The 13,207-nt window shown below is 45.5% G+C and overlaps 1 protein-coding gene across 1 annotated transcript in view; it reads left to right on the forward strand.

Annotated features, from left to right (window-relative positions):
* LOC129328755 (uncharacterized) overlaps positions 1 to 13,207 on the forward strand; it is a 175,088-nt gene that overhangs the window by 144,160 nt on the left and 17,721 nt on the right. The window contains 1 exon segment of the mRNA XM_054978033.1: positions 4,947 to 5,981. Within this exon segment, the coding sequence (XP_054834008.1) occupies positions 4,947 to 5,981 (1,035 nt within the window).

A 13,207-nucleotide genomic window follows, 5' to 3' on the forward strand; every position in this document is an offset into this window, starting at 1 on the left:
GATTTCCACTCAATTTTAAAATCTTGATTGGCCTTTAATGTTAATTTAGTATGTGAAAACTGATCAAATTTCATATATTGTTGAAGGCTTTCACAGCCGGAGAACAATGGTTGTTGTGGATTTTCCGGGCTGTATTGCCGTGGTCTTGGCATTGTGGTTCCTGACGTTTCGCCAGCAGCTGTGACTGGCATCTTCAGAGGTGTAGCACCGAAGTCACCTGCAAACATCTCCACAGTTTGACACTGAGAGATCCCTGTCTTTCGGTGCTGCACCTCTGAAGATGCCAGTCACAGCTGCTGGTGAAATGTCAGGAACTACAATGCCAAGACCACTGCAGTATAGCCCAGAAAATCCACAACAGCCATTGATCAAATTTATATTCTAGTGACAAGTATGTGCCACAGTTCTCTTCACTGCAGAAATTGCTGGAGGAACATTATCCATTTCGGCATGAATAAACCTAAATGCATTAATTAGTAGAAGGTAACAAGTATGCCTGATGATATATACGAAGATCAGGAGCAAAAATCCTCTTCCATTAGATTAAAGTTACATCCACTTTAGAGAAATTCAAAGTGGTAAGGGCCCCATATGTATTTCCAAAATCAAGTATTACGTTTTCTGAATATATTTGCAAAGTATATAAAATGGAATTCTTGTATGTAGATAACCATATGTGTTCTGACTGACTCATCAATGCCCAGTCCAAACTCCTGGACCTAAAAACATGAAATTTGGGGAGAACATTCTTTTCATGATGTAAACACTCAGTAAGAAGGGATTTTAAGAAATTTGCCCCCTAAGGGGGTAAAAATGGGTCACGTGTGTTTTCCCAAAGGGATACAGCTTCTCTGTGTGGCTGGCAGGCTGCTGCCTGATTGTGCCCCTCCCACTGCCAACTGGGCCATTCTTCCCTGACTGGGTCAGCCTTTCAAGGTCATTCACATATGCAGGCTGACTGGGGCTCACAACATTCCATACCTCATCCCCCGCCCCCACCAGAGACAGTTGGAACACAGAGGTCATTTGCATATGCGGCCTGATTGGTCTTCATCCCCCCCACACACATTCTAAACAGTATCCAGTTGCCATTGGGAGTCATTGAATGGGTCCTGAGGTAAAATGCACCTCCCAGTCTTCCCCTAAAAGTTCACTAGGATTGCCAATCTTCCTCTGGGGCCTGGCTTTCCTGTGTGGCTGGCAGGCTCTTGCCTGCTCGCACCTCTCTCTTTCTGATTGGTCAGCTGTGGAACTCTGTGTTCTGAGGTAAAAATCGGGTAAAGGAAACTGCAAACAGTTGAAGAAAGGTGGTAGAAGACTCCTGAATAGGGATAACATGCTTCACTTTATTCAAACATCTTTGGGAAGCTCAGGTACTATGCTATTATACTACAAAACCAACTTTAAAAAAGCCACACACAAACAAACCAAAAACTGTTACATACCCATAAGTATTATAACTAGATTTAAAGTAGTTAAATACCATAGCGAAGCATGGGTATCAGGCTAGTCTATATATATATATACAGACAAGTGTCTTGACTGACTCAGCAATGCCCAGCCCAAACCCCTGGACCTAGAAACGTGAAATTTGTGGACAACATTCCTTTCATGATGTAAACACCCACTAAGAAGGGATTTTAAGAAATTCACCCCCTAAGGGGGTAAAAAGGGTAAACTGTGTTTTCCCAAAGGAATACAGCTTCCCTGAGTGGCTGGCAGGCTCCTGCCTGTTCGCACCGCCCTCTCTCTGATTGGTCATCTGAGGGACTCTTGAATTCTGAAGTAAAAATCAGGTAAAGGAAATTGTAGACAGTTCAAGAGAGACAGTACAAAACTTCTGAATAGGGATAAGTCACTTCGCTTTATTCAAACACCTTTGTGAAGCTTGGATACTATGCTATTATACTACAAAACTAACTAAAAAAAACACACACAAACCAAAAAATGTTACATACCCATAAGTATTATCACTGGATTTAAATAGTTAAATACCAAAGTGAGGCACAGGTATGAAGCTAGTTCTAGATAGAATATTCATTTTGACTGTATTTACTTTACCCCATAATGGCAGGTTGAAAATTGCCCATCTATTCTGATCTAAAGATATATAAGCAATCAAGTTGTTGCAAAATCATAAACTTAATATCTCTAGGAGTCAATATTCTGAGACAAATGATGACAACAAAGCACCATCAAAAATGTCTTTTAGCAAATACACTTGGTGATCTATTTTCTTCCAATGGCATCCATTCAGAATTGTCCAATTAATTGAATACACAGAGACAGCCCAAAAAGCATTGGTCCCATTCATTAATGCTAAAAGGGAAGACTGAGGTTCTGAAATAAACAATAAAAGATGATCTGCATATAGGATACTTTTAAATTCCAAAGAATTATGTCCAGAGCTGTGAATATTATTGTTTTATCTGACAGCACAAACCAAGGGTTGCAAATACAGATCAAAAATAAGAGGAGGAAGAGGACAACCTTATCTGGAACCTCTTTTAAAAGAGAATGGCACAGACAAAACACCATTAGTTGTAATCCAGTTCAAAAATTCATGGGGAAAGCCAAATGTAGTCACTGTTGCAAAAATAAATTTCCACTCTATTTTGTCAAAAGGCTCTTTGGCGTCATGTGAGAGAATAGCAACCTGATCAGACTTGTTCCTAGTTAATGCAATCAACTCAGCTATCAGTCTGAGATTCTCAAACCCTTGCCTGCCTTATATAAACCCTAACCGGAGTAAGTATGCAAATGTTGAAACAACCTTTTAACCACAATGGCAATTAATATCTTAGCGTCTGCTTTCATCAAAGAAATGGGTTGGAAATATCCACATTGAATGTGGTGCCTGCAATTTTTTTTTTAATTAAAGGTTATCAAGCACATAGTCCAATTCAAGTCTTACTTTTACATTCACATAACAATAACTTATTTACAAGTTTACTATTAACATTTAAAGAGTTTTTTTTCTTTAAAGTGCCTGCAATTTTTTGAATCACAGTAATATAAGCATCATATGACAACACTGGTGAGGAACCAGACTCAAAGATCTCATCGTACAACTGGGAAATATTTCTTCTTTCAGAGATCCCCCGGGTCCTTTCAGGAGGTAGCCGTGTTCTTCACGGAGGAGGAATGGGCTCTGCTGGATCCAGACCAAAGAAAACTCTACTGGGAAGTGATGGAGGAAAATTACCAGACCGTGGCCTCCCTTGGTAAGGATCTTTTCCCTCACACCATGAATATCAAAAAGCAGCAAAGGGGTGGCATCTTCCTTTGACCTTCTTTGATTTCAGGACACCCTTTCATTTGCCATAGAGGAAAAAAATAGACATCCCAGACCTGGGATTCTACAGCCCCTGAGAATGAAAGCTTTAGACACATTCATGCTGTAAAGAGAAATTTGTTTATGAAGAGGTTCAGGAGAGATGGACGATAACCTGTTAGACTCACCTTAGCAAATTCTGCAAATTCCTACAGCTCTTGTTTCCACCTCTGGCCTTTCTGCGCTTGTATTCCAGGCAGAGTCCTGAGTATTCGAAGCTGAGTGTCAGGCTGTGGATGACAGGCTATGCTAGATAGACCCCTGTACCCTTACAGCAAGAAGTCCAGGCTCTTGGTTAAAAGGCTTTATTCAGGAATCAAATCATTTCCATAGATATGTCCATAGGATTAATCAGAAGCAAGGTAAACAACTAAGCAGGTAGACAGTAACTTGACAGGAATTGAAACTTAGGAAAAATCCATTCCTCTTAAACACAATTACTCCTTCCCCCCTCCCAAAAGAAAATATTATTTTGAGCGCAAAAACGATCTGAGAACTTCTTGCATAGTTTGCATATCAGTCTAGATGTTACGGAAGGCATAAAATTAAGTTGCAACATAAAACAGACAGTTACAAGGTTGAAGCACTGGGAGCTTCACAGGGGAGATAAGGCACCTGCATTCAGTATTCCTGTGAAAGCAAGACAATTATGGCGTTTGTAATAGGCACAGCATTAGCAATGGTTCACAGTAACAAGGTAGAATAAAACAATGGCATAGATGTAGGGGTACAAACATGACACTGGGTCCCTTAGAAGTTAGTGAGACACTCCAACCATTTGAACATGCTACCTTGGATAGCTCAGGCTCTCTGGGCATTGCATGGTCCAGGACGCTCCAATTCCTTATCTCTTCAGCAAATCTTCTGGGGGGCACCCCATTTTCCACTGCATCCCATGCCCCACACTATTTCCGCTTTCCTTCCTCCAGGCACCCCCATAACCTCACCTTTTCTTGCTTCTTTCCTTTCCACCCACCAACCATCATACCTTTTAATTACCCCCTCCCATGTTCAGCTATATTTATAACGTATTTACTTCATTCATACTGCACCTTTCTCCCAAACAGGGTTTCTTTCAGGTACGTAAATAGACTGGTCTTGTCTGTGCACATGGTTAGATATTGCTGAAATTTTTCCAGGTCCCTGGCCATCACTGTAGAAAATACTCTTCACTACTGACTGTACCTGCTAACTATTATTTTGCTCTTTTTCATTCTAATTTACTGCTTTCTCTCTTTTCCAGTTGCAGATAGAAGAGAGATGGCAAGGGTGATTGTGGAAAGAGAAGAAGATCTGAATGTGGAAGAGAAGTCTGGAGACCAATTCGTACCAAAGAGACAATATAGATGGAAAATGAAAGCAAAGCAGAAGCAGAGGAAGGACTTAGTTATCTGTCAGAGCAGGAAGATGCAGGAGAACCCAATCCAAGATGAAATGCAGATGAAAAAGAGAAGGCAGAAGAGATCCATGATAGAGGAAAATTTCCGCTCCAAATTCAGTCTGAAAGAATATCACAACGTTGCAACTTGCCAGAAAAGCTATAAATGTTTTGAGGGTGGAAAGAGCATCCATTGGAGTACTGAACTAACTGAACATCAGAAGGCTCTCACAGGGGAGAAGCCATACAAATGCTTGGAATGTGGAAAGAACTTCTCTGCAAGTGGTATCTTAAGAAGACATCAAAGGATTCACACAGGGGAAAAGCCATATGAATGTTTGGAGTGTGGCAAGTGTTTTTCTCGCAAATGCAGCCTAACTGTGCATCAAAGGATTCACACAGGGGAGAAGCCATATAAATGCTTGGAGTGTGGAAAGAACTTCTCTGAGAGTGGTATTTTAAAAGCACATCGAAGGATTCACACAGGGGAAAAGCCATATAAATGCTTGGAATGTGGAAAGAGCTTTTCTCACAATAGCCACCTAACTGTGCATCAAAGGAGTCACACAGGGAAGAAGCCATATAAATGCTTGGAGTGTGGAAAGAGCTTTTCTAGCAATAACTATATAACTGTACATCAAAGAATTCATACAGGGGAGAAGCCATATAAATGCTTGAAGTGTGGAAAGAGCTTTTCTTGTTCTGTTCACTTAAGAGGACATCAAAGGATTCACACAGGGGAAAAACCATTTAAATGCTTGGAATGTGGAAAGAGCTTTTCTCACAATAGCCACCTAACTGTGCATCAAAGGAGTCACACAGGGGAGAAGCCATGTAAATGCTGGGAGTGTGGAAAGAGCTTTTCTGATAATGGCAGCCTATTTAAACATCAAAGGATTCACACAGGGGAGAAGCCGTATAAATGCTTGGAGTGTGGAAAGAGCTTTTCTCGCAATTACAGCCTAACTGTGCATCAAAGGATTCACATGGGAGAAAAGCCATATAAATGCTTGGAGTGTGGAAAGAGTTTCTCTCAGATGGGTAACTTAAGAGGACATCAAAGGATTCACACAGGGGAGAAGCCATATAAATGCTTGGAGCGTGGAAAGAGCTTCTCTGAGATTCGTACCTTAAGAGCACATCAAACGATTCACACAGGTGAAGAGCTGTTTAAATGCTTGGAGTGTGGAAAGAAGTTTTCTCGCAATAGCAGCCTAACTGCACATCAAAGGATTCACACAGGGGAGAAGCCATATGAATGCCTGGAGAGTTGAAAAATCTATATTCATAGCTACTGTCTTAACATACACAACAAGAAAGTCATATAATAGCAATTAGCTTCACATCAGTCTTTCTGCATCCTGCACATTGAGTCAAAAGGAGTAATGATTACCACTTGGAGTTGTTACAAAACAAATAATGGAAAAAACATAATATTTGCCTATTTTATTTTTAAATGGTTGGATAGTTTTGGTTCTCTTACATAAAAATTGAATGGTTGCTTCATTTCTGGCCAAGGTTGATTGCATATCTATTGCTTTAATTTAGCTTGTCTTTTGGGATTTGTGAGCAGGAATAAATCAAACACATTTATCTTTGTCAGTGTGATCCCTGCTTTCGATGCCGTTGATGATGCAAGACTTCTTCTTTTTTTTTTCAACTTATCTCTTCAGCAAATCTTTTGGTTCCTCTTCTCAGCTGAGTAGACACCACTGAAAATCCAGCTTATCCTGAGGTAATGAATCAACCCTGTCTGAAAATGTCTTCCCCCACACCAGCAGGATAGAAAATGAATTACACCTCCCTGATGCATTCCAGCCAGTTTCACTCATCTCGCAGTTTGGAAAAGCAAGATTCAAGCCCAGTAGCACCTGAAAGAACATCAAGGCGTTTCCAAACTACAAGATTTCAAGAGTCAAGCTCCCATCCTCCAATACGAATTCCATATAATCCTGTAACATAATTGTCTTAGTGGGTTTCGACGACTCACATTGATTCCACTGAGCAGGCGCGGAAGTGCACCCCTAGCGGGTATATGGAGTCGCTCTGTGCCAGCAGCCCCATTGGGACGACTGCAGGATGGAGCAGCCTCGAACCTTCGACCCTCCCCGTGCGCTTCCTGCCTGCAGCACCCCAATCGGGGTGGCTGCCGGACAGAGCAGCCTCGAACCACTGGCCGACGTGCGCCTCCCACCCACAGCGACCCGATCCCCAGCCCCTCACGCTCCCGGCTGCAACGCCCTGACAGCCTGATTGGGTTGGCTGCGGCGGAGGAGCCTAGAGCGCCGCCCCCTCGCGCTCCCCTGCTGCAAGGCCCCGATCGGGGTGGCTACCGGGTGGAGAAGCCTGGAGGGGCCACCCCCATGCGCCTCCCACCCACAGCGCCCAGATGGGGTGGCTGCCGGGCAGAGCAGCCTCGAACCGCCAGCCCCTGTGCGCCTCCCACCCGCAGCTCCCCGATCGGGGTGGCTGCCTGGTGGAGGAGCCTGGAGCCGCCCCCCTCATGCTCCTTGCCAGCAGCGCCCCAATCGCTGGCCTCCTCTCCCCACCAAAGCCACGATCCTGGGGGGGGGGGTCAGTGGCATGGAAGCTTCCCTGGCCTCCCGTCCCCCCAAAGCCATGATTCTGGGGGGAGGGGCGGTGGGGCACAGAGGTGGACAAGCCTGGCTCTCCTGCTCCCTCCCCAAAGCTGTGATTGTGTGTGTGTGTGTTTCAGTTCCAGTCTCAGTCACTGGAGCAAAGCACTGTGGGAGAGCCATTCCATGCCAGAACAGAAAGGCTGCAGCATAAGAGAGCGGCTGCTGGGACCTGACAGCATCGTTAAGACAGAATTTGTCCCCTCTGGTCAGAGCCTTCTCCAGTGACGGATTTCCTCTTATAGCATGTATTGAATGCATTTGTTGTCAGGCTCTGAAACATCTGGAGAGGACCCTTCCGTTCTTTCCTCTGGCAGGCAAAATCATAGAAGGAAGGTGCAATGGGGAGGGGGGCATCTTTGCCCACAGAGGGAGTCGTCTCTTAATTTTCTTTCATAACTTCCCAGCAGAGAGCTCTTCAGGCGGCCTCCAGCACAACAAATTCCTCCTGTGTCCTGGAAGGACTTTGGTGGCCCCTGAAAAAGAAAACATTTCCTATGTCTTCCTATTCTGAGGCATTTAGGGAAGAAGACACAAACTCTGCAGGGTAGTCTTTGATGAAAAGGAATAGACCAAATAATAGCAACAAAAATAAAATGTGTTTATTTCCAGACCCCTCAAGTAATATCTTAAATGTTTCACTTTAGAAATACATGGAGATATCATTTCCATGCAGCCCTCCTGCTTTAAATGCTTGTCTGAAGAGGAGTTCTGTGCTAGTCTAAAGCTTGCATCCAGCCAACTTCTGCCACCACAATCAAACTCTCTACATTGGAGACTATGTGCTTAAACCTAAGCCTTCGAGGCCATGGGAAGACATGTGACGAACAGCAGATATCCAGGCACTTCTGACTCTGGCCCAGGATTATCATCCCTGGTCGTGGTCCAACTCCACTTCCACGTAGCTCAGCCACGGAACGGAAGTCTTGCATCATCAACAGCATGGAAAGCAGGGAAGATCTTCTGGCCTAAGAATGTGCTAGTCTAAAGCTTGCATCCTGTCTTTTGCTACATTTCTTCTAACAAACCTAAGACCTATTTAGACCAGACCTTGATTGGGTGGGGGCGAGAGGTGGAGAGATGCCACATGTAGAGTACCACAAACATGCTCCTCCTCAGTTGTTTCTGTGCATTTTGTGCATTTTGCAATACCTACAATCTGGGCAGTATGAAACCAAGGAAGCTGCTGCATCTCAAGAGACTTTGGATTTACCATGAAAAAGAGGAAGGTAATAATGTTATCCAGTATCTATAGGCGCCCCTTGCCCAGTTGGCCCAAAGCTTTGGACTGGGCTGACATCAGTTCACTGATGACACCCAGTTGTATCTATTGATGGATGACCGGCTGTATCCCGCCCCAGAAGTTTTGGCCGAGGCTTTAGATGCTGTGACTGCATGGGTAAAGCAGAGTTGACTGAAGCTAAACCCTACGAAGACTGAGGTCCTTTATTTATTTAATGTATAGTCCGCTCTCCCCGCAAACAGGCTCAGAAATTTAGAACTATTTAAATGATTGGTAGTAACCATAAAATATAGCATATACATAACAGGAAGCTCATATTTGCACCCCACATGGGTTCTTGAGTTTGGGAATTCAGCTCCCAGTCCTTTATGAGGCACTTTTGATGCCTGTGTCAGGGGTGAGGAGTCTGGGGGTGATGCTGGCTGCTTCCTTATCAACGGTGGCCCAAGTCACATCAGCGGCCAGAGCTGCGTTTTTGTATCTTAAACCTGGATCAGGTTTAACCTTTAAAGCCCTTAACGGATTGGGACTGTCATATCTGTGGGGCCATCTCTCTCCCTATGTTCCCCCAAAGGTGTTATGCTCAGCTGACCAACATATACTGATGATCCCCCAGGCCGTTCACCTGGCCTCAACCAGAGCTGGGGCCTTTTCCGCTCCGGCAGCAGCCTGGTGGAACTCTCTCTCAGTTGAGACTTCGGCTCTGCAGACTTATTACAGTTCTGCCAGGCCTGTAAAACAGAGATGTTCCCCTGGGCCCATGCCTAGGATTGAGGAGCCGGTGAACTGTCCTGCTGGTTTCTTACCTGGATCTGTCGTGTCTGACCCTGCGGTAGCCCTGCATGTACTGGCTTCTTCTTTTTTTCGAAAACCACATCTTGGAAGCTGTTGTTTATTGACTCTGGCAGGGTGAAGACAGCGTGGGCATTGCCGCCTGCTCAGTGGCTCATTCCAGTAGGTTGAAAAGGGCGGGCTTTGCCACCTGCTCTGCTCCTTATCGCAGCTGGGTGAAGGAAAGAAAGGCATTGCCTCCTGCTTTGCGCCTGATCCCAGCCAGGTGAAGGTGTGAGGTGGGCATTGCCACCTGCTCCACTCCTGATCCCAAATGGGTGATGGCGAGGGGTGGGCATTGCTACTTGCTCCGCCACTAATACCAGCTGGGTTAAGGCTATCACGCAGATTTTGTTACGCAGACTTCCTCAGGGGCTTAAAAGTGATCCTCCATACTAGATATTATTCATTCCTGTGGTCCAGAGAGTGACGCTGACCCTAGGCCACTGAGGAAGTCCGCGTGACGAAATCTGCATGCATGATAACCGGCCCCAGTTTGGGCTTTGTGTTCTGATCTTCGTTGGTCCGCCGAATCAACGGTAACAAGAAAAGAAAGATACTTGTTAATGAGAGAAATTGATCATACTTACCTGTGACTTGGACTTTGTCCCGGTGTTTTCTCCCTACAGGAAGTTGTCTTCTATAGAACTGGTTATAAGAAACTAAATTGTTTTTGTAAATATGTTGAATCTGTTTGCAATGAATTTGACTGTATTTCGATTGTTGTGTGAGCATTTGACTCTGGATTATAAGCAATTTTGTTAAGTATACTTGTTTAGGTACCACTCTAATACCAGCTGGGTTAAGGTGAGGAATGGCCGAAGGGTAGTGGGCATTGCCACCTGCTCCGTTCCTAATATCAGCTGGGTTAAGGCAGAGGGTAGGCATTGCCAACTGCTCCACTCCTAATACCAGCTTGGTTAAGGCGGGGGAGGGGAAGACATTGCCAACTGCTCAGCTCCTGATCCCAACTGGTTCAAAGGGGGTGGGTGGCCATTGCCATCTGCTCCGCTGCTGATACCAACTGGGTTAAGGTGGAAGTTAGGCATCGCCACCTTCTCTGCTCCCAATACCAGCTGAGTTAAGGTGGGTAGAAGGTATTGCCATCTGCTCCTCTCTTAATACCAACTGGGTTAAGGTGGAGCAAGGGCATTGCCACCAGCTTCACTCCTAATACCAACTGAGTTAAGGCAAGGGGTGGGCATTGCCACCTGCTCCACTCCTAGTATCAAACCAGCAGTGGAAACCACACTGGAGGATTCAATCTGATAAGCACAATCAATCAAAAGATTATTTTTTCAATTTTATATTATTTTAAGCCGGCCCGAGCCATAGGGCTATCTTTGTGTTGGATCCTCAATGTAACATCTTGGAAGACTCTTACAAGAAAGGAATAAGAACTGTTACAATTACTTTCATTGTATTTTACTTGCCTTCTTCTCTCTTTGGACCTGGAGCACCTTCCCTGTTCCTTAAAGGATTTGGAATCGGGCATACAGTCCCTTGTTTGATTTTGACTGTTGAATTTTGTATTGTATCTATGAATGAACGGAATATATGAATGCACAATATTTATGACAATTGTTGAGCACACCCATTGTATAAACCTTTGACCTTTTTGCCGTAATACATAGTAATAATTTTCTATTTCCCCGGGTGGTTGTCCACTTATCTTTTACCTTGTGTGTACCGGGAAATTGCCTTGTCCTTTTGACACCACCAGGAAGCTGGCAACCCTATGCTGGAGCTGGATGCGGGGGCGTGGTGTCGTTGGGAGAGGGAGAAGTCAGGCAGGGAAACATGAGGCAGGAGCAGGCTGGCAAGGACAGGGTGGGGTGGGGGGAGGGGAGCAGGCAGCAGGGCATGCTCCTTTGCCTGCCAGCCGCTTAGCCCCATTCGAGCTCAAGGTATGTTGCCAAGGACTCACCTGTTTTCCCCACTAGGGGCGCGAGAGAGTACGCTTGTGCAGTGGAATAAGGGTGAGTTGTCAGGAACACGCTTTCTCAATTATATATATAGATTTATCTTCCATATAAACAAAAGTCTCTGTCCAACTGTAGCAGTCATAAAGCCTCAGAAAAAAACAGCAGGTGCTACATAATTGCAGCGCCAGGCGCAATATACCCTGATATAGCCACTATCACTGAGAAGTCCATGGACTGGCTGTGGAAGCATGCCATTCTGACCCCCAAGAATGACAAGGCTGCCACCATTAATGAAATACAACTCCCTTGAAGGGGCAGAAATGGAGTACAGATCTGGGGATCTCAGTGGTATAAACGGATGATGTGGTCCACTTAAACTGCTTAAACACCTCCAAAAAGGGGGGTTAGGGAGCTGTGAAGATGTTCTCATTTCAAGTAAGGAGGAGGAAGCAAGACAAGAAGTCATTTCATGAGATTTTCCAGGATTTTTCCCCTATATCTTCACAGGCACAATCCATACTTAACCCTTCTTGTGGGACCATGTTAAGGAAGAGTAGCCATGTAGGGTAGCTTAGAGAATCCCAGGGTCAGACTAGAGAATTTCAATGTCAGGCCAAAAAATTCTCATTGGGAATCTCTGAAAAGGGGGGGGGTGTTGCTTAGGCAGCAGTAGCTTGAAGGGCTGTTTTGGAGGGGCAGAATGGGATGGGAATGCACTCTGCCCCTTGCCTCCTCCCCCACCCACCAGCTCAGGACACTCGGCTGCAGCAACAGTGTGGGGCTTGGCTCCATGCCTGTCCTCTTTCCATTGTCGTGGCAGCTGCCTGTAACTGCCCAATGCAGTTGGACAATCCAGCTCAGTACAGTTCGGCTTTGTCACTTCCCAGGTTGACCCCATGATGTCTATGTAGGCATTGCATGGGCTTGCAGGTGGCTACAATACACCCACCCCTCAGCCTCCACGCTGGAGGGGATGAAAAGAAGCGGTAGGTTCCTCTTTGCTAGCAACTATTCTTATTCCTTTACTTAGCCTGTATTACCATAGAGTTGTGCTTTCTAGTAATAGAATTATCTTACTTAAGTTAAAATGTTGCTTCAGTTCCTCTTGCATTCTCCAACCTCTGGCCTGTGCTACTACGTTCCCCTTGGGAGCAGCTATGGACCTGGTCCGTCACAAGGGGAGGTCCCTAGGTGTGGGGGGGGGGAGTGACAAAGAGAGAATGTAGCCTCCTGCCTCACAGGGGCTCTGGAGGGCAAAAGGGTTGTGCTTCTCATCCACAGCCTTCCAGGGCCGATTCCAGATGGGTACAAATAGAGCGAGTACTTTCGCTTTTTCAGCGACCTCACTCATAAAAACCCGCAATTTCCCGTCCGTCCCGGCTTACCTGCGGTCCATGGCGCTCAGTTGCGCTCTATAAGAGGACGGTATGAACGCGGTATTGCAGGTTTGCACACTTATGGATGCTTCATCGCCGCGGAGAGGCCCTCCCCTTTCCCTCCTTCCTTGGCCGGCCGGCCGGCAACAATATTCCCTTAATTTTTTTAAAAAAACCGGGCGCCATTTGCGCAGTCGCACGTTTGTGCACATCGAACTGCGCAAATGTGCACAAATGCACAAAAGCACACAAAAGTCTACGCTGCATATTCGCATACCTGCGCGTTTGCGCATTTGCGCAAAACACGTAAAAAAATTTTTTTAAAAAAAGCCAAAATGCGAACGAATGAAGCCCCCCCCCCCGATGTCAACTGTGACGGGGAGGAAACAACCAATCCCGGGTACCTCAGTTGGCCGTGCGAACATCTGGAAGCGGGACGGCACGGCACGCTGTGAGACAAATCGGATGGAGACGAAAGTGAACG

The sequence above is a fragment of the Eublepharis macularius genome, chromosome 4 (genome assembly GCF_028583425.1).
Source record: "Eublepharis macularius isolate TG4126 chromosome 4, MPM_Emac_v1.0, whole genome shotgun sequence".
NCBI lineage: Eukaryota > Metazoa > Chordata > Lepidosauria > Squamata > Eublepharidae > Eublepharis > Eublepharis macularius.